This window comes from Melopsittacus undulatus, chromosome 6 (assembly GCF_012275295.1).
Source record: "Melopsittacus undulatus isolate bMelUnd1 chromosome 6, bMelUnd1.mat.Z, whole genome shotgun sequence".
Classification (NCBI taxonomy): Eukaryota; Metazoa; Chordata; class Aves; order Psittaciformes; family Psittaculidae; genus Melopsittacus; species Melopsittacus undulatus.
Genome location: NC_047532.1, coordinates 14,044,777 through 14,066,577, shown reverse-complemented (window position 1 = coordinate 14,066,577; position 21,801 = coordinate 14,044,777). Strand labels below are relative to the sequence as shown.

General features: G+C 39.5%; 1 protein-coding gene across 2 annotated transcripts in view; it reads right to left on the bottom strand.

Moving 5' to 3' along the window:
• Positions 1 to 21,801, bottom strand: part of USP24 (ubiquitin specific peptidase 24) — a 68,049-nt gene that overhangs the window by 2,626 nt on the left and 43,622 nt on the right. For both annotated transcript variants that reach the window (XM_034063444.1, XM_034063445.1), the window contains 31 exons: positions 21,480 to 21,550; positions 20,613 to 20,773; positions 19,386 to 19,447; positions 18,855 to 19,046; positions 18,446 to 18,563; positions 16,998 to 17,142; positions 16,489 to 16,608; positions 16,122 to 16,247; positions 15,819 to 15,917; positions 15,535 to 15,617; positions 15,205 to 15,346; positions 14,674 to 14,793; positions 14,070 to 14,290; positions 13,525 to 13,649; positions 12,724 to 12,865; positions 12,250 to 12,400; positions 10,869 to 10,964; positions 10,112 to 10,215; positions 9,371 to 9,484; positions 8,550 to 8,646; positions 7,761 to 7,877; positions 7,083 to 7,175; positions 6,638 to 6,740; positions 5,723 to 5,844; positions 5,088 to 5,201; positions 4,759 to 4,824; positions 4,418 to 4,484; positions 2,283 to 2,361; positions 1,612 to 1,687; positions 472 to 558; positions 38 to 148 (listed from right to left, as the gene is read on the bottom strand). In XM_034063444.1, the coding sequence (XP_033919335.1) occupies positions 38 to 148; positions 472 to 558; positions 1,612 to 1,687; positions 2,283 to 2,361; positions 4,418 to 4,484; positions 4,759 to 4,824; positions 5,088 to 5,201; positions 5,723 to 5,844; positions 6,638 to 6,740; positions 7,083 to 7,175; positions 7,761 to 7,877; positions 8,550 to 8,646; positions 9,371 to 9,484; positions 10,112 to 10,215; positions 10,869 to 10,964; positions 12,250 to 12,400; positions 12,724 to 12,865; positions 13,525 to 13,649; positions 14,070 to 14,290; positions 14,674 to 14,793; positions 15,205 to 15,346; positions 15,535 to 15,617; positions 15,819 to 15,917; positions 16,122 to 16,247; positions 16,489 to 16,608; positions 16,998 to 17,142; positions 18,446 to 18,563; positions 18,855 to 19,046; positions 19,386 to 19,447; positions 20,613 to 20,773; positions 21,480 to 21,550 (3,524 nt within the window). The remainder of the gene's footprint in view (positions 1 to 37; positions 149 to 471; positions 559 to 1,611; positions 1,688 to 2,282; positions 2,362 to 4,417; positions 4,485 to 4,758; positions 4,825 to 5,087; positions 5,202 to 5,722; positions 5,845 to 6,637; positions 6,741 to 7,082; positions 7,176 to 7,760; positions 7,878 to 8,549; positions 8,647 to 9,370; positions 9,485 to 10,111; positions 10,216 to 10,868; positions 10,965 to 12,249; positions 12,401 to 12,723; positions 12,866 to 13,524; positions 13,650 to 14,069; positions 14,291 to 14,673; positions 14,794 to 15,204; positions 15,347 to 15,534; positions 15,618 to 15,818; positions 15,918 to 16,121; positions 16,248 to 16,488; positions 16,609 to 16,997; positions 17,143 to 18,445; positions 18,564 to 18,854; positions 19,047 to 19,385; positions 19,448 to 20,612; positions 20,774 to 21,479; positions 21,551 to 21,801) is intronic.

Genomic DNA, 21,801 nt, shown 5'->3' with positions numbered 1-21,801 from the left:
GCAACAGAAGATAAACATGCCTTCATTTGATTGTTACCTGCTGCAAATGCCTCTCCCCATTCTCGTTGGCTGGACTACTTTCTGACCCATTACTGCTTCCAGACTGATCTTTCTCGTTTAGCAGGGCTGTGGCATAGGCCAGGGTGTCCTGGGTTGGGAAAAGTCCAAAACAGTGTAATGAGCCATGGTCACACCTTCATTTCATAATATATTTTGTTCTTAAAGTTGATTCTGAAACAATACAGCTGCTGTATGAGACGGCTGAGTCACCACAGGTAATTGGGAGGTATTGACTAACATCACTCAGCAGTTGAGTTTTTCCAGGAATAAGCCCAGGGTCTGGCCTTCTAAAGGAAGAATGGTCTTAAGTGCACTGGAATATGCTAAAGTTGCCAAAACCAAAGATGCTGACTGAAAAGCAAAAAAGGAAATAACCCAAGTTTAACATCATCTCCTCACAGTGACACATACCTGTGCTGAAATAGTGCGCTGGAAGGTTTTTGCAGTTGATGTTTCATTGGATACGTTACTCTGTGGAGCCCAATAATGTTCAGACATCTGCATAAAAAGGCAAGATAACCACAAAATTGCTATATGAGCTCTACATGTGTAAAGCCTCATCCACTTGTGAGAGAACTAACGAGTGTGGAGCAAGCTTTCTGAATCCATTAGCAATGAGCTGGAGATCTGGGGCAAGAACAAGCATGCACTTTTAATGCATGCCAGAATGGTCAGAGAGGCTACTGCCCCTCAGCTGAAAACTAGCAACCAACTCCCTTTATGTGGCAACTGTACACGTGTGCAAGTTACTGGGTGTCAGCTGAGAACTGGTGGATTCAGGGTTTATATGAGCTAGTAGGAAGTAAAAATGGGTACAGCAGGACTATCCAGCCATCACAGTGCACTGTGTTTCAAGAGTGGCAACAGGTTGTGCCAGCTGCACTGCAAGCATCCCACTAATTCTGCTTCCCGTGTTCAGTACAGTAGGTGTTCATGTATCCAACATCTGCCTGCTGGCAGCTGTCAGGACAGGAATCAGCCTGGAGCTGGGATGTTATTGTGCTGTACATGCAGTGCCGCGAGACTAAGCATGGCCCTGCTTGACTGCAGACACATCTGAGCTTTATGTTTCCAAAGTGTCCTTGGGCACTTATTAGAGTTACCAGGAACAAAAACTACACATGTGGGAGGAAAAAGCTGTATGTGTCAACAGCTGTTTTGTGCAAAGCTGCAATGACTCCGTAAGGAATCCACTCATTTACGCATTCTCTTGCATCAACACACAGGCAAAGGAAGACTGCTTTTTGAAGTGAAATCTTTCAGCATGAATACAGTGGCACTGAAAGCTTCCCCACATGGTAACGAATAATCATTACAACCATTCACACTTGGTTTTATTCATGATACACGCATTTATGCCTGAAACACATGGGGCCTTACTGATGTTCTTACACGCCATCAGATTTAATTGCATCCAAACTGTCCTTGTAAATAATGAAGGGGCTTGTACTTTGTCTTTAGAGTCATCTCAGAATCATATAGAGGATGGAGATTTCCTAATTCTCATTTCAAACAAGTGACAGTTTCTCTGTAAAGTTACAGCCAAATTACCTTCTTCTGTAGCCACTGCACAGCCCAACTCCAATGGTGGGAATTCTCCTTGAAGTAATCTTTTGCTGTAGGGCACCTTGGAAACGGGAATGATATTCATTAGTCATGAACAAGGCATTCTGGCAAACCTAAAAACGAAATGCAAAGACTTCTTTGTCTTTGTGCTGCTGCCCTCTGCATGCACTGTTATCACTGCAAATTCTGTCTTGAACCGCACAGCCCTGTTACTGAGTTAGCAAGAGCAATAATACCCAGTAAAGTTTACACTGAGTAGTATGCTACAAAGATTCACATATTTCAGAACTATGCATTACTGGGGCATAAGCCAAGTTCTAAACAGAGAATTTAGGAATCTTGATATTTCAAAGTATGGGACAGTCACCTTATATTTATCTTGGCCTTAATGCTAGGCTCCTACTCTACAGAATGTAGCTGACCTTTGCCTTTATGAACAGCAATTAACATTTGTTATATGAGAAATCCATCTCAGGTACTAATCATTACAGATTCCACTTCATACTGACACGTGTACTATCAAGACCTTTGAGCACCACTTCTATCACAGTAACACAAGATAAAGCTGATAAAAAGCAGAAAGAGTAGCAGCCTAAATAGTTCCAGAGGGGGCTAAGGTAGGGATAAAGTTAAACTCCAAAACTCATATTACTCACTTCTGAGCCAAAGTAACAAGAAACTTTACACACTGGTAACAACGGCTGCTGTCTATGTGGTTGCTGTGGTGCATCAAGGCTGGGAGGGGAGAAGAAACACACAGATTAGAAACCACAATTCAGATTCCTGTGTACCAGCCAGGCTGAAAGCATAACAAAGATGAACCCAAAATTTTAACTTGGGTGGCAGAAATTACTTTACAGATGTTAGCATGAGTATCTGTGTTAAACACTGCTGTATTGCTGCCAGTTTCGAGTACTTCCACAACTCTATTGGATTAAAAATAGATCAAAGTGAAAATGCAGTAATTCTTTCAAATGCAGTACCTGAATTTTAAACAGTTCTCTCCTAATGCAGTTCTTCCCCTATAATCCATTCTATATTAGATAATCACTATGGTTACATCTATCTGAAGGGAAAAAAATACTGCCTGAAACCCACATAAACAGACCAGATCACCAGCTTCCACCTGGATCAGAATTTGCATAGCTAGAAGAATGTTTACAGCTGCCTCACACAAACAAGGATAGCAGCATTCAAAAGCCATGAAACTCTTCTACGGAGACTCTGGCAAAACCCCAGGCCATTCCTTCCAGGAAGTTTTCTATACCATGAATTCCCACATCTTTTAACAGAATTGAGTGAGGAGAAGCACAAAGGTTTCCACAGAGTTGTCACAATCAGATTTGCCATGCAGAAGTTGCTCTGTCCATAGCACTCAGGGAAGAACATTGTAGTGAAACCTCTAAAGTGGGCAAATAATTACTAGGGAACTGCCAATTGTCAGTTTTATTGGTGCTGAAGCACAGCAGACAGTTAAAATTACAGCAATGGTGTACTGCAAATTATGCACAAATACCCTGTTGAGGACCACAGAAAACTATTATTTACTGATTTCCTTTCTGGAAGTAAAACTAGCCAATGTGATGGATTGGTTACAGTCCATTGTGAGTGCAGGGAGACTGGATGCTGTTCCTTGCTGTTGCAAGGAAACTGCAAGGTAAATGTGCAACTTCCACACCCAGAATTCAGGTTAGTTCTTGAAGCCTTCACCATAAAACCCCAATTGAATAATTGCACCTTTCCTGTGCAGAGGAAAAAATGGTCACGCATTGCCCAAGTTACAGAATAGAATTGGTCCAAGTGGGACCAATTTACCCAGAAATAAAATACCCACTTAGCTATTCTCTTTTATTGCTACATATTCTCTTCTATCAGTCATACAGGGAAATTACTAAACAGAAGACTATAGAAGTATAAGAAAGAAATAAAGAACAAAGCTAAATACTCCTTCTCAGGGAAACAGAATCCAAAATCAGGTGAAAGCCACAATCTGAAGCAGTTCCTCATCCAAACAGCTCTGAAAAAGGTATCCAAACTGAATTACTTTATCAGAGGTGCTTTTTGAGCACCATGTGGCCACCCCACCTTTCTCTTGCACACAAAAGCCTTTTCTCCAGATTCACATGAACTAAGATCTCATCACTTCTGGGACTTTTCTGTTGCTTTTGAATGCTTTAGTAACTCCAGTAAAGTTGCTGTATCAAATAGAGAGACAGTACTTTGTATGAACAGCAACCAATGGGAGCCACTTGTTAGATTATGAGTCTATCCTGCATTTAGTAATATTTTCATCCTTCCATGCTGAACTAGTTTCTTTTTATAGTAATGAGGATGCTGACAAAACAAAAAAGATTGGTAATTTCTTGAGATACATAGAAAATAAAACCTAAATTTTAAGGGTTACAGGATTCATAAAGCTACTCTGTTACGTTAATCCAAGGTACTTCCCTCCAGCCCTTATGTATACACCCTGACCTGCTTCTTACTCAGATGAGTTAGTTCTGTTGCTAACGTCTTTTAAGTACGTAAGTACCATTTCTCTCTGGGTTCACTGACTGCTGCTGCTGCAGAGAATTCATTTTTCCTAGTTAAATTCCTTTCCACTTTGCCATTATTACAATATTCTAATGCTTATTTTGGGTTTTCTTAGAGCAGTGGTGGCTAACTCAAACGTGTTGTTTTCTCTGAAAAGTAGAACAGTTCAGAAGGATTAGAAACTAGGAGATGGTATGAACCATCATCACCACAAGGTCAGTAGGAGACAGGAGTGTTCACCCACTGGCTTACTTGCCTATTAATCCATTTTCAGTTTCAAAGGCAAATTTGATGCGCTCTACTTGTAATGGGTCTTCAATAACCTGTTAGGAAAGAAAAGATCAAAGTAAGCTGTATGTGATCCCTGTATTTATTCTATGGAATGGTTTAAACCACCTCAATATGAAAAAAAACAAGAAAGACTTTTGACGTTTCATTTATCACTGAATTATCAAGACATTAACTTAAAAGTACTAAAAATTCCAAACGGAAGAATTAAGAGATATGTGGATGCTGAAATGACCAGTGCAGTCCTGACTCTTCTCATTATGCACTGATACAGTATCTATTCTGTACAAGTCTTTCCCCTTCACCTACCAGTATCTCATGGAGTAACTGGAATATGTTTTTCAGTTCATGAGGTGGAGCAGTTTCTAGCTGAGTCTGCATGTAAAAAATGTAGTTACTTAGATTGCAAAGTATGTTGATGACACAAAGAATTACAAGACAGCTTTACAGTTTTAAGCAATAAAAACCTAAAACCCCCCAAATCCACCAACACCCTCCCTCCCAAATCCAACAAACTGTACTGATTCCAGTGTCATTATAACCTACAAGACACAGTATGATTAAAGCCTAAAAGAAATACTTGGAATGTGCTGAGTAAAAACGGATAAGCAAAAAGCTTATCTTGATTATTTCCCTACCTTGATGAAGTGTAGCACGGTAAAGGAAAAGTGCTCATTGCAGAAGCAGCAATACACCACCATCTCAATGAGAACTGACAGAGAACCAGTTAGCTCTCGTAATGCATACATCACCTAAGGGAAAAGTGCAAACAACTTCAGACACAGCCATATAATTATTTTAAAGTAAGTTTGTAATAGAATGTTAGTCTTTTCCAAGAAGGATGCAGCTTCTTCTCCTAGCGCCACATGGTGCAGTGAGCTGAAGCTCTGCCCTCAGAACACTCTATTCAGCTCCTGCTGCTCATCTCTAAAGGCCTGGGTCAAGCATGACCCAGTAACTCAGAGCAATTCAGGTTAGTTCCTGAGGCTGAGATGGTAACTGAAGGCATGGGCACTTGCAAAATATGTTCAGCTGCCTTTGCTGTCTTTGTAATCTCCCAAACCAGACCCCTAAGCTTAGGGATATATTAGAATAAGAAGGGGTCAAGAAGAAACCAGAAGTGCCTTCTTGTTTAGGCTCAAAATAATAACCACACACTCTCCAGCTGGCTGCTTTTTAATATTAATATCAGTGTTTTCATGTAAGGATACGTCAAACAAATCAGATCAGACCAACTTGTAGGTTCAAGCTGGGCAGAATTTAGAACAGATACCTCCATTAAGTATGGTTTTCCCTCAGACAGGAATAACAAGGCTTCCACTTCTTCATGCAGAGTCAAAAGCGGACCTGAAGCAGTGATGCTTAGAGGTGGACGCTGCTTAAAGAGACCAGGAGCTATAACAGCAAATACAAAAACAATCCACTAATAAATTAGTTTGTTCTACACACCTTAAAAAGACACTGCTGCTCATTTGGCATCATTAGGGTCTCTAATAACATTCACCTCAACCCCCTGACAGCTTGTATGATACTGTTCCAAGTAATCTCTAACACACCTGAAGTGTCATTTACTTCAGTGACAACATCAGCAAATGAACTGCAAGAAGGTCAAAGCAAAATGCTCCTATTTACTATCAGTACTTTGAGCTTTAGTTTTACTCCCTATCACTGTTGCACAATCAAGATTCAGAATGTTTTATCATTCTTCTTTTACTTTATGATTTTTGACTGCCTCCAACTACAGAAACTTTTAACTCTAAAAAGAAATTAAGTTACTCTTTTAAAAAGTCAACTTGAAATTTCTCCTTCAGGAAACTGATGATCTCAACTTATTCCTTTATTATCTTTATCTAGAAATTTCTGCCTCTGGAGAAACACCTAGGAGAGTATTTCATGTCTTGCTATTCATCAGCTTAGTCTCAGGAAAGACCTTTTAGGCATATAGGAGAGGGGAGAAGGCACAATAATGTCACTATCAGGATTTCCACAAGCTTCTCTCCCCGAGTTCCTGTAATACTATCTGTTTGCCACAGCCCCTTGGTACTTTTACAGCAAAATGAAAAGTAATTAAACACATGCTAACCATTACTGCCTTACATTCAAGGTTATTGTATTTTCTTCACTAAGTTATTCCCAGTTAAAGGAACTGAAATACAAAGCCACCAGAAGGCAAAATCCTAGTTCTTACCAACATTTCTTTGCGAGGAGACATCAGAGTGCAAAACAAGAAGTGCTACAGTATTGTGAAGATATCCAAACTCACGTGCTTGGGCTGAACTCCACCTGCGATTCTGTTTAAGATGAAAGAGATGTTTCATTAACTGTTTATCGGCTGGTTTAGTCATCTTCTGCTAACTTAAAGCAAAGCAATGTCCTTAACAGTCCATCACCATGTTCTAATACTTGGAAGATGATGAAAATTTTGTCGTTATCAGAAACATGATGCTCACTTCTGCCAAAATTGCTGTTTCCATGCTAACTATGCACAGGTAGACTAACACTGGCATGAAGTTTACAGAATAATCCAAGGATTAGTCTATGCTACCACCTGAAAAGCATTTATCCCTAATTTAAGCAACATAAACCCATCGAAATGACAAACCACAGCACAACACATGCTACGTAAACTTTACCTGATTACTCTGTCGGTTGGGGCCAAGGAGGAAGTTGATCATGTGCCTCAAAGCAGAGTGTCTGAGAAGAAGACTGCTAGCCCTTATACCCTGCTATATGGACAATAAGAAGAAGTTACATTCCTGTGTAGCTCGAGGGAACAAGAGTAAATTGCATAGGCTAAACACTGCATTTTCCACTCTAAAAAATGAAATAGATGATCATACAGATCAGTAAGTCACACCTTTGAAAAGCCCTCTCATTATACAGAGCACGTTGCATAAAATGCATAGAGCACATTGCATAGATTGCATAAGAATCAGTATATGCAAGCTAAATGTTACATTAAAAAGGAAAAAGAACAGGAGAACAGAGAGAAGCCATACTGGCATAAACGGTCATGTCTATGCAGTTGTTCTGCCTCCTATAGGGCAAACCCATGAACACTAGATTTTATTTCCTATTCAGACTCTGGAAATGACATCTTGAATTAGTACACTCTGCTGGTATATTTTTGTGTGATTTTATTCTAATCTAGTGCTTAAAGCATTCCCCTTTCAAAAAAGGAATAAAAAGAATACTCTGCTAAAGCTCTGTAAGAGTTTCACTGTGCTGCTTAAACCTTCTACGAATATGGATGACTGCTTTGCTATTATCCTTTAAAATTAAAACAGCATGAAAAAGCAATGGTTTCTTACCTTCTGTACAAAGTTATTGAATAGCAAAAAGTACTGAGCACAGTTTTTACAGTTTTCAGGTACATCTTTATCCAGCAGAGCAAGTAGCACCTCCAGTAATTGATGTAGAGTTTTTAACTGTGGAAAAGAAATGATTAATTCAAATGTAAAGAGTTGTCCAAGCCCTCACTGACAACCTACAGGCACACACGAGAACACAGGTAACACTTGTGAGTTCTCTTCATACAAAGTATGGTTCAGGAATCCCAAGGGAAATAGGTAAATCTCTAGCATTCTACAAATGACGGCTTCCCTAAAATATTAAGATCAGCAAAACGGAACAAAACCGCACTTCCCAAACTTCCTTGCCAAGATTTTCTAATAGAAAATTAAACCTTTAAAACCAATCCTACTTAATGAGATAACTCAAGTTTCTACTGCTGTAGGCTAAGTGAGGAAGGAGAACTGGTTAAAAATCAAGCTGATTTCTGGAATCAGAAAAATAATAAATCTTGAGCAAACACCGTTTCCAAACTATTAGGAGAATATGTGATACCAGTTTATAACACAGGCAGAATTGTTTAAGTAATACTTTGAACTTAAATTCTGAGAATGACAGCAGCATGATACCACCTAGGACAGGAACAGACAAGCATTAAGCTATTCAAGAAATGAAGATCAAGAAAACATGGTCAAGACAAGAGCCTTTCCCCATGGCATTTACAAATCACGCAGCACTGTCTGCAAACACAGCAAGAGCCATGAGGTGGAGACAACCAACAGGATCACTGGTGATGAGGTGTCACTGACCTTCTCCTGATAAAGCAAGGCACTGTCGAGGGTTTTTTCAAGGATAGTGGCTACAGCAACTCGCACCTCTCTCACACTGCATTCCAGGAGGAAGGTTCTGGAAGATAAAAGGCAAAGCTGCAAAGAGAACTGGAATCAACGTGTACATAGGGTTACTATGATTAAATGCCCTGTTTGTCATTTTAAAAAGGGTAACAGCCCACATGTCTTGTATTGTACTTCTGTAGGTAAGCCTGAAGTTATTTTCCTGCCCTCCTGCTTGTCTATAATATTCCTTTATATTTATTTATTCAAGTAACAAAAAGGCTCTCACAGGACCCTGTCTTTCAGTGCAACTTCTAAGATAGAATTTTCTTTACACTGACACACTTCTAAGTATATCAGATCTTCAGCAATTTGTCTTCAGTGTTTTCAAGACCTATTAGCTGATTTTGGGCTTGGTGAGACAAAACTATTCCCAGTTTTATCTATCATTGTCAGGTAAGTATTTAACTTACCCCAAACACTTTTACCATGTTCTCCTTTCCTATCACTTCCAGGAGTGACTAGACATAAACACACTCCAAGACACTCTACTCAATACAACATCTGCATCCTCCTCCACGTGATGCTGCACTATTTTATTAGGTTTTCAGTTATTCAGAAAGCTGCACAAGCAGAGAAAATAGCAGAAATAAACCCCTAAGTGATTATCTAGAGTGATGCTTAAAGAATGCACACAGTTCTGTGGGAATACGTCAGTATAGGCCAGATCATGTTATAAGGAAGCTTTATCCATACATGAGACACAAACCACCTAAGACAGAATTAACAGTACTTACTTTACAAGCTCCCGGCCCTCTGGCCCAACGAAATATTCAACTAACCACTGACAAGCATCAATGCTTTTGGAAAGCAGCGCATCTATGGTGGCAATCCATTCTTCTGTATCAGCCCTTGAACAAAAGAGGGATAACTGTCAGAAATTGATTCTATGATTCTATGAAATGAGAGATAAAAAACCCTCCAAAACTGAAGCTATGTTTCTTGATTGCCAGATAGAAAGAATTTTTACGTTACTTGAATGTACATTTGATGGCTTAAGACAAAAACACGTAGAGAAGTATTTGGGAACAACTTGCTGCCTTTAAATCCGTTAAAGCCTTCCCATGCCCAATCCACTACCACCAAAATAACAGACAGCTGGGAGAGTGAGCAAACTGTCAGGTTATACATGACCCTCTTTCCTCCCTCAGGGCTCTTTGTGATGGGATTCCAATGCAAAGCATAAATCACAGAATTATAGAATCCTAGAATGGTTTGGGTTGGAAAGGACCTTAAAGCACATCCAGTTCCAACCCCCTGCCATGGATAGGGACACCTCCCACTAGACCAGGCTGCTCAAGGCTCTGTCCAGCCTGATCTTGAACACTGCCAGGGATGTAGTGCTCACAACTTCCCTGAGCAAATGTATTGCTATTTCTGTAAATGCCTATGCTACCCTCAGTATTTCAAGATGGTGCAGGTAAGACAAGCATGAAAACCTCATAGTTTGTTATTACAGTACAAGAACAAGAGCTTACCTGAGTTTCTTTTTGGTTCGGAGATAGGTTTGGAAGAGGAATTGGACTGCCAGCTGTAAGCTCACCTTTGCCATGCACGGATAATAAGGATGCTTTACCTTAGTCTGAAAGAAACGTCAAGTTTACTTTAGCAGAACTATGCCTGCAGCACAAACACTGTCTCTTAAACACATCAACGTGTTCTATTTAAGTAATTGACTTCATTTGGAAAACCAAACCAAAGCATTTTTCTGTGCTAAAAACAGTCTCTAGTGCTGACTATGCTAGTTAACAAATATGCTAAAACAGGAACAAACTTGCTCTAAAACCCACTAGATCTGTGGAGTTAATAGATTTAAAAAATGCAGGTTTATTTTATTACTCCATTTAGAAGAACTTAATTAGCAAACAGTATTTCCTATGTAAGCCTATCAACTTCGAGGTGACGAACACCAACTTTGGGATTTTCCATGCAGAGAGGAATTTCTGTCTCTAGAGCTCAGTTTGCATCACCAAAAAAGGTGCATGTTATTTGATAAGTTTTACTATGGCACAAGGTTTCTCCCACTACTAGAACAGGAGGCCAGAGTCTGCTTTGAGACAGATGTTCTTACCAGCATGAAGAATTACCGGAGATAATGAATTTTGCTCAGCTGGAAAAGCAAAACCATGTCAATCCTTCTCTTCCAGTTTTTCTGGTTGTGACCCAGATAGCTGCTGTGCCCCTTTCTAACCAACATATTCTGAATACTCTCAAGATGAAAATCTAGGTACTTACAGCATTCAGTGAAGCTAATGACAGCACAAAACTGAAGTAGTCACTACTGTATACATCTCTATTTTTCATAAATTTCAAGTTTTCATCTCTCACCATCTGTAAAAGAAGACAAAAAAGCCTAAAATGATGTCAAAGTACATTTCTCTAACTAAAATTGCTTATTTTATGTAAATATGTGTGATGTTTAAAAACCAGTGTCAGACCTATCCTGTTCATGTTCTGAGTCACTTTTTCGGTGGAGGGGTAAATACATATACAAGTTTTGTACATCTACGGATATTACAAAACGTAAGAGAACAGATGAGTGCCTTAATAAGCATTTGGCCATTAAGGGAAAAGAAAAAGCAAGAAGTTGCTGATAAGTTCCATTTTTTGCTGGCTTTTAGTGAAAGAGCTGAGAACATCCTTCAAACCTGAAAGGCTTGCTTAGCAAATTTACATGTGCAGAGCAAGGAGCCACGGTGTAATTATAAGCTGCATCCACAATAATATATTTAAATTATATTAATATTTGCCATTTTTCAAAAGAGACTTTGATGAAAGACTCTCAATAAATCTGAGCCAAGTTCTGTTTACTGTAATAATATAATGCTGGATAAAAGAATACCTAGAGTAGTTATTAATGCCTGATACAGCCCTACTGGAGGGCCATACATAGCCAGCAGTTTATTGTGTACGTGATGTAGGCTCTCTTGTGTATGTGCAGATCAGCAGGATTGTGTGTGGTTCAGAAAGCTAAGTATATGCAAGACTGTCCCCTCTCCTGTATGGACCAGAGCTGCAGGACTGCTGATGGAGATGTTCCTCTTATGACAGAGGATACTCAAGCTCTACCATTCTCTAACTGCTCTGCCGATGCCATCACACCTCTATTTTCAGTCCTGACTTGCAAAGTTTTCCCCTTTGAGATCATATTCAGTATTATATAAACTAACAGACATGAACAGAATTGAAGCTGGTTTTTGTTTCTCTTACTTCTCCTCCACTTTCTACATTCTCGTTAACTCAAGAACTTAAGGATGACTGTAATTTGCCATCAACTCCATTACTGCTCAAGTGTACTTCAAATGAAGCATCTCCTCTGCTCTTATCTCTCCCTGCTTGCACGCTGACTGCTGCCATATCTCATGTTTGAATAATTTGCCTGCAGTTTCTTCAAAGCAAAGAATGATGGCTCAGCTTTATGAGAAGGGACTGCAAAACTTAACAATAAAGTACCACTGAGCAGCTTAATAACTATGTGAAAACCTGAATTCTTTCCTTGCTTTGCTTGCAATGGAATTACTTCAAGGCCACCTTCAAAGTTCCTGTGCTCTTCTTACTATGTGCTTAAATTTCCTATCAGCAGGATTCAGTTGCCACTTGCAACTGATATATCTACCTGATATATCCGCACAGGCATTTTCTCTACAAAAAGCCCCTTTTTCTCTCCTTTTCGAACCAGCTTGGTCAAGATGGAGAGGCGGTCACTGTTGGGCCTATGGGGTCGAGGTGATGACTGGGGTGAGATTTCTGGTGAAGATGGAGCAGATCTGAAACATATACAAGCTCAGAGTGAATAACAAAATCCTATGACAAATCCACAGTTCAAGTTTAAAGTGCCAGTATAGCCAGTGTAACCTTAGGGCAAATATAGATGAGTCTAAACACTACTTGAGGCTGTCAGCTTGAATGTCTTAACTGCAATAGCGACAGCAACATGGAAAAGGAAATTCTACAGGCAAAAAAAGGCTATTCTTAAGCAGCTTAAAAACCAAAACAACAGAAGGGTCAGTATACTCCTTTGTTGAACAGGAACTCTCAATTTCTTAGACTAGATATAAGAGAAACCATGACAGACACAAGAAGAACTTACAATGAGAGGTCCTCAGCTTCCTGACGCACAACACTCACTCGACTTTTCTTTGGTAAGACTGGAGAGTTCTGGTCAGACACTCTCTGGTAAAACAGCATATAGGCATTCCAGTAGCGCCGACGCACATCAGGGTATGGGTTAGCTGGTGAGAGAAAAGGCATTTGAGGAAGGCCTTTCAAGGCTTAGTACCTTTTTAATTCCTATGGGGAAGTGAACCCGGCTGTGCAAGTAGTGTATACTGTGGCACTATAAGGCTGTTTGTCCGAGCAAAACATCAGTCTATGTTAGCAAATAACAAGAACCTGAATTAAAAAGTATTTTTTTTGCAAGAAGCAGATGTATTTTTAAACGATAATAGTCAGAATTATGAAACAAATGAATACTGGTGGAGAAGCATTCGGAATTAATTCCTTAAAGTGCTAAGAAGTTTAACTATGGATGCCACACCATGTTCTATGCACCATCATTTTCACTAATCTAAAAGAAGGCCTTTTTGGTTTTTTTTAGACAATTTTAACAAGGTGCCATTTTGCTTCCGAATCTCCTCTGCTACCAAGTCTACAAAGTGCTGAACAACAGTGAATATGGTTCAATCAATATTAAGTTGTATACAAGCTGTTATGTCCTTCAGTAAAGAGAAGACTGAGGGGAAAAAAATCCTGCTGCATAAAGATTATTAGAGCAAGCAGCTCAAAGCAGATACAACGAACTGAGCTCTACCTCTATTGAGAACATAATGAAAACATAATGAGAATATATGAAACATAAAGCTACTGTAAATCAATCTGTAGTACTGCTTACATTGATCATAGACCTTAGGTCTATATTCTCCACCAAAACATTCATACTCCAGGGTTTCATCAGTTAAATCAAATTCTTCAACAACGGTGTCATTAAATTTGTACCACTTTCCTTTTCCACAGCCCCTGTGATCCAAACAGAACAGAAACACAGAAACAAAGTCACTTGATTGTCTAGTAAGAAAACCAAACCACCGTGGATACCCTACAGATGACAAACCTGAACCCACATTTCCTTTAACAGTTAACAGAAAGCTTAGTTCAATCAACATCAAAGTTGCATTAAACAAATAAGTGATTAAAAACAGAAGCACATCACCTGCAACTATGTGTCACAGGAAGCCCTCAAACTGCAATACAACATACATGAGTATTGCTGAGACTTTTATAATACGGTGTCCCACATCATTGTGCTATTAACACGATACTGAGTATTAAGAAAGGGAAGAGTGATTCCCACAGAGCTCTGAATGGCTCTCTATACCTTCCGAAAACAAGCAGTCTTTAGACCACTTTCAACACTCTCAAGCAAGTCTTGTTCATTACCTCCTGTCCTTTATAAAGGAGTAGTAGTGCCCTGCATGTGCCTGGCCACTGTGAACAATCACACCAACAAGCTCATAGTTTTCTGTAGGGGCAACTTTCTTCCTAGGGGAGCCTCCACCTCCTTGATCTGTGTTTCTACCATTGTCTCCCACTTCCGAGGACGAGTCCTGGCGAGCCATCCCTGACACAGTGTAAGGTTCCATGTTCAGCATCCAGGGAAACTGTTGAAAGAGATTATTTCAGATTAACTCAGAGATCGTATCATGTACATGCTTAGTGTAACCTCAAGAGAATTGTAACAATACTTCCCACACTAGGAATGCCAAAGAAAAACACCATACTTCAACTTTTCATCCTTATGACACAGACATTAAATGTATTTATGGTTTATGGAAGTTTTTGATCTTGCTTTCTGAAAGGACCTCAAGAATGTTGCAGACAAGGAAATCTCTAAGGAAAACAGTCTGTTTTTTGCAGCATGTTCATGTGTTAAGTGTACTCAAAATTCCTGTATCAAAATGTGGGCAAAAGAACGAATGAATAGGAAGAGTGAGAGTCTACTCCACAAAGCAGCAGGGGTGTGTCATAAGAAATGTCTTCTTACCCTTATTTGCTCATCATATTTAATAGAACGTCCACTCTCCCAGTCAAAGCCAAATCTCATCAGGTGAATCACCAACAGGCTAGGTAAGACCTTAATGCATGTGCGCTTCACTGTAGTTCTCTTAAAAAGAAAACAAGATATCACCTCTATATCCTTCAAACATTCTGAAGTGCTCTTTTATAGATACACAATTCCAGCCATCTGGAATGAATGTACAGTACAGCCACTGGAGGCAGGGTGACCATAAGATGACTAATATGTACAGACAAAGTATGAGTACAGGTATTACACAGTTTGTGCAGTGGGCTGGTATGTTACAGAACATTTTACCACCATGGCATCCCCCTCAATGTTCAGTCCACGGTATGAGTTACAGGGAACAAGGAATGCTGTCTGCATGCATCAATGGAGTTAATGTCCTGTTTATGTCTTCAACATGAAAGAGTAAGCAGGGCTTAAGCATGGCTTCTGTGCTGAAGAAAATACCATGCTACAGCTGAATCTTCTTTTACATACACAAAGAACTAATACCTTTTCTTTGCACTTTTCACAGTAGTATGCATTGCTTCCTTCCAGAACCTCTCCTCTAACAAACTGATCCAGTGATATTTCCAGACTTTGACATGAAGTCACACCTAGGTTGAGAGCCATGAAGGCTTCCTCGCGCTCATACCTAAATTCAAGAAGAAAAACAGTCAAGGCATTGACAGAGTAGAACTTGAATTAACACGACTTATGCTGGGGAAAGAATACTGCATTTGCCACATAGCTATCAACAGCTGTGCTGCTATTTTGGCCTACCTACTTTAATAGTTATAGGAGCACATTACTTTGGAACTAACGCACTGAACTTAATGTTACCTGTGAGGGCAGTCCTTGCATATCTTCTGATCAGAGAAGATCCCTTGAAAAGTATTCTTAAATATCTGGTCTCTTCCTATTTTCTGTTGGAGATGTAAAGGCAGACATCAGTTGGATGTATTGCAGGGAAAGACCAAGAAAGCAATAGGAATTTTAAACTTCTGAATACTATGGATACTAGTTGAATGGCTCTCTGCCTTCTTTTCTGAAGAACAATGGAGAAAGAGAGGAAAAGTACTAAGGAGATGCATATAAACAAGTAAAGAAATCCCTGAGGATTTTACCTTGAGGTACTCATCCATTTGATCTATAAGACTGGTGAAGAACTCATATGCATCCTGTTGCTCTCTAACATATAGCTCCTTATTCCACATCTTGAATATCTATATAAAGTATAAATATATATATGAAAAGGTGGTTCCTCCATATACATATCACTGAAAAAAGTGATTTTTTTGAAGTTATTTTTACATGTTTTGACTTTCTGAAGTAGAACTGACCTTATACCTAGATATTCTACAATGAGAGAAGGCTGAATAAATAACTCACGTGGAATGCTATATAACCTAAACAAGAAGACATAATACCTTCCAGAAGTTCTCAGGTACATAATACTGTAGCTTGCTTTCCATCAGATGACCAAAAAGAGACTGAACTTGATAGAACACATTGTCATCTGGATTGTCTGTATCATCATCTATGGAAAGGAAAGCCTGGAAGGAAATAAATAACCTTATGAAGTTGGTTCTTGGCAAAATTATTACTTTAAGTTATGGCACACATCACAACAACATATAATTTATGTATTTATCATGTGTATATATTTATGCACACATACATATACAGTTTTGGGTTCATTTAAACAATTCATTTATAAATGGTGCTAAATTGAACTTGCAGTTCGGGTGACATTCGTTCCAAAACAAGGACTTTAATGGATGTCGAACCAATTACCTCTGGAAGACCTGGCTGCATATACAGCTGCTGGAAGACGGCATTCATGTAACAAGTAGCACCACCATTCTTCAGGCCCACAAATCCTGAAATGGAACGACTATCCACAGGTGGAAGATACTAGAACGACAAACAGTTTTTGCTCCAGTAAGTTATAAAAAGCATGAGACTCTTAACAACACACTATAGTTTTTATAATCACCATCATATAAGCTGTTAAGAGCAGTTTAATGGAAAGCCAGGAATATAAACTCTGAAAGACTGAAAGAGCACTATATCTGGTGTTTTAATTATCTAACACTTAGCACAAAACTCTTAAAAATAGCTTAAAACAGACTCACTGGAGCATTTGCTTCAGAGGAAGATCAGATGGGTCTGCATTTAATTTAATCTGTGTTATGTCATCTTAAACTGAAGACCATTGAAATGTCATGAATGCACTAGTTAAGCAGAACATACACAGTACTCCAACCCATGCTAACACACATCAAAAAAGGCTTCTTGCTTACATCAAACTCCTTGGTAAGTGCAGGGTCACACTGGTGATGCATAGAAAGCAGCTCTTTTGTAATAAGCTGCAGATTGGAAGGTGAGCTATCAGCCAGCATTACTAACACTTCATAAGCAGCTAATCGGCTATCTGCTGTGCTGCACCTAAAAAGAAAACCACATTTGAGATCTATTTTGTAGATGACTCAATTATTTCTAATTCCAGAAAGCCACATTACTCAGAACAAGTGACAATTAATGTTCAGAAGGAACACTTCAAATGATAGAACACTCCTGAGAGACTGCAGAGTGCTGTTTTTTCTTTCCTGGGGAAGGGGAATGGGGAAGAATCAAATCACAAGAGCAGCACAAGGAACATTCCTTTAAATAAGCCTCTCTTACTGACATGGAGGCACTTGTTAACATTCAGTAGCAAGAGTAGATGCCCTAAAGAAACAGAACTGGTTGTACACTGAAGGAGACAGACAGATAGTCTCTATCACTGTAACACTGATACAGACATAATGACTTATTTACAGGGATACAAGCTTTGAAAGAGCTAGAGCAGACAACTTGCTATAAGAGATGTCCTTAGACCTAAGAGGCACTTAGACCAGTACAAAACACTTCTACTTAGCTCTCTTCTGTGCATCAAACATTCCAGCCCTTTCTTCTTAGAGCCAAAGAAAAGGCTTTATTTACTTTAAGCAAACAAAAGAGCATGCTTGACATTAATTGCAACGGAGCAAAGCTGGAGCAAAACACTAAGGTGTAGGCAAGTCCCATTCAGTTCAGGGGCTGCTAAATGCTCCACTGGAACCTTCTTTAGGGTATGTGGAATGGCAGTGTGAATATGCCTGATCCAACTTGAACACCAGCTAGTCAGCGTAATGCAAGCAATCCAGCTGCAGCAGCACAAAACTGCACATGAACTAATTTAGCCACCCCTTCACATACTGTATGGCAATAACAGAAGGCAAGTGTGACAGGAAAGAGAAAGCCCACTCTTCTTCCCACCCCCATTTGATGTATTCTGGACTATTATCAGCTATGTCAGGTGCAAGGAGACTTGCTTGGCATTAGCTTTTTGCAGAACACATTTCTTTTGAAGGGAAAAAGAAAACAGTGGAACTTCCGAGATTCTCATTTACAAGGGGCTTGGACAGTTAATTTCCTGCTCACGCTCCAATTTAGCCAACTTCCCAAGTGAGGATAAGCTAAAGGAGTACTCTTTGAAGTTAGTGCTCCATTATGCTTGCAGTTCATCACTGATGCCTTAACAGTACACAGACTTTGGTAGTACAGAAAAGCAAAGATTTTGTGTGACATAAAACTTATTAAAATGCTATTTGGACACTTATGTAGGAAATGTAAAGAAACACTCCAACACTGGTATTAAGTCCTAGCATCTGTGCAACATTTGTATTCGTGAGGACAAAACCCAACATAAAGAAAAACCAGTTTTTACTTCGGATGAAAGTCTTGCTGGCTGATTGCAGCACTGCCTGCTGGAGAATGGCTATTCAGAATGATCCTGGATGCTCGGAAGAGGAAATCATCCAACAATGGCTTAATCAAAGATGAACCTGTAACACAGTAACCCACACATACTGTTAGATACTTGTATTATCACTGCAAATGTCAAGGGTGTTCTGTAACAGCAAAATCACTTAATAGCACCGTATCAACAACAAAAAGATCCAAATATTTCATCAGATGTCAAAGGTACAACAAAGGTACTGCCAAAACTACTCCTCAAAGCTCTGCAGCACTTCTACTGATGTGCTATGTCTTCACACACACTGTCTACTACAGTAATCAGTTAGTGCTGATGCAGAATTCACACTAGTCACTTTAGATTAAAAAGGAATACTTACCAACCATTTCCTTTTCTGCCCCACAGAGTGAAAGAAGAGTCTTGATGAGCCTCAAGTGTCCTGCTAACAGGATGTTATCAGCCTCACTGGTCTCACACTCCGCTGTGCGGTTGGGTTCGAAGTTGTCTAGCCAGGTGATCTCATCTTCTAACATGGCAGCTGGGCTTATCTTTAGCTGTTCCATTTCTGATGCTGCAAGAAGAAAACAAAAATCAACAGCTCTTTAAATGCAGACTACAAAGAATTTCAAGCAGTTTGGTAATGGTCTAATTTGCCCCACAACGTGTACAAAGTGTAACTTCCACAAAGAAACTCAGTTCATTTTCCAAAAGGAGTGAGCTGCCTTGCTGTAACTCAATGCAAGAACAGTCCATGACAGACATTAACACAGGACAGCCAGCACACTGGCAGGTCACACTAAGCTCATGGTGTAGTTATCCCTCTGCAAAGGCAATCCTACATCTTGTCTATAGAAGGAAGACAAGTTTGGAAGCTGCCATTAGAATGACACGTGTGCCTGTACATACTTACATGTGAGGTCATCCAGTAACTGACATCTCAGGTCAAAATATTCTGTACATTGGGACAGAAGTCTGAAATGGGTACAAACAGAAGAAATGCTCAATTTAAAAGCAGAAACTTCTTCCTAAGCAGTTGCCTTTAAGGCCTGTGTGCTCTGTCCACCTAATCCAGACTAGCACAGCTATCTAGGTATGCTTCTGCATAAGCTTTATGCTGCAGCTTTAAAACAAATTCCTTCCCCAACAGCTACTTCTGAATGTTAAGAATAACATTTAATCCTGATTTCTTCCTTTACCTCTTAACAATTTTAGTTAATTATCATATGACAATAACACAGGTTTTAACTTCTCAGTTACTCCTCCATTCAGATTCCTTCAGAAACTGCTGTTTAAAATTACTGTTAAATTCCACAAGCTTTGGCTGGTCAGGGACACGTTAACAGGACTGACACCTACAGGTTTTAAAGGTGTAATGGGTAACATGAAGAAGAAAACAGATGAAGAATGAGTCCAGACACCACTGAAAAGACCAGATCCTTTAGGACTGGTTTCTGATCCGGACCTATGCAATACTATCAAATAAATTCAATGCTACTGTCATACATCCCATTGCCACTGTTCCTCATGAAGGATTTAAGGATGCTGGGGAGGGACTCTTCATTAGGGACTGTAGTGACAGGACAAGGGATAACGGATTCAAACTTAAACAGGGGAAGTTTAGGTTGGATATAAGGAAGAAATTCTTTACTGTGAGGGTGGTGAGGTACTGGAATGGGCTGCCCAGGGAGGTTGTGAATGCTCCATCCCTGGCAGTGTTGAAGGCCAGGTTGGACAGAGCCTTGGGTGGCATGGTTTAGTGTGAGGTGTCCCTGTGCATAGCAGGGGAGTTGGAACTGGATGATCTTAAGGTCCTTTCCAACCCTAACTATTCTATGATGATATGATTCTATTCCAGCCAGGTTCTGACTGCCACGACCACACCTGAGAAAGAGCAGGCCAGTTTAATTTGGTAACTCAAGCTGAACTATAACAATTCACTGAGGAAGAGTTGTACCTTGAGAATTCAGGTTTATTTCCCTTCAATTTACATTCTTCCAAAACCATGTGGGGTGTGAAGGGATGTCTACTTTCAACAGACTTGCAAAACCTTAATCCCTTGTGCCTCAGAGCTCCCAAAGCATTCCTTACTTAAAAAGGTGACAGATTTGCTTCCTCAATAAACACGTATTTGACTTACCTCTGGTTGATTCCTCTCATGATGCTGGTTGGTGACCAAAGAGGCAGCTGGGCACCAAGAACAACACTCAGGAGAAACTGGTTTGGCTTTTGTACATCTGGGTGAGCTGATGTATCTGTCTGACTAAGGGTGTACAACTGGTCACAGGCAACACGACGAATCTGAAGCAGTGTCAAACATTAGCAGCTGCTCAAAGGTTGCAAACAATACACTTATTTTTTGGTAGAGACATTGAAAAGCTTGTGTAAACCAGACTATGAGCCCTACAGCCAGGGCTTCTCTATAGGGATTTAGGAATCCGCTTTCATCCCTGAGCTAAAAGCTCTGATGCTTTATTAAACACAGATTATAAATCTAGATAAGGACAAAAAGATGCAAAGACTGCATGTAAAATATATGAGATGCAATGAAATAAAGTGAGCACGACTTGAAATCTCTAGATTTTAAAATACTCAGAACAACCTTAGATCAGAAAGAATGAATTTTAAGAGGGTTCCAGCATTTGGAAGAACTTTTCAGAAATTTAGAAAAGTCCATTAAAACTTACCCAAATCTTTTGGGATGAAAAGTTACTTGGAACTTTTCCTAAAGTTTTACAGAATTTGCCTAACTAAATGGAGAGTAGTTTTAAGACAGCACAGCTCTGGGTACCCCATGGATTAAATAAGCCTAAGGAATGCAATACTTCAGCATTTTCTATCAACACATCACTAGATACTGGAATTACTAACAGTTATACAGAGTTTACTCATTCAAATACAAAAACCTTTGACAGTGCCTGTTATGAATAATTTCATCTTCAGGCCATAATAAATGATCAAAGTTTAAACATTTCAGAAGTATAACAAGAAGCTTTCAGAGCCTCACCTCAGCACTTGGTGATCCCAGCAGTATGTCAATGATGAAATCAGCAACACAAGGCAAATTGTAAAAAGATCCTGGAACAGAAATAATTTAAATAACTTATAATATTTAAATAATTAAAATAAGCCAGATACAGTCTTCTATTAATACACTACAGCACCCAGAGGACATCACCCCCATCAACACTGAAAAGCAGTAATGGCTATTTGGGTATTTCCCCATCTTTTCCCTCTGGCACCATATTAGAACAGCATTTTCCTCCACCTTTCACCACCACCAGTATCTACAACTCCTGTACACTAAGGTTCAAGTACTAAGCACTAGC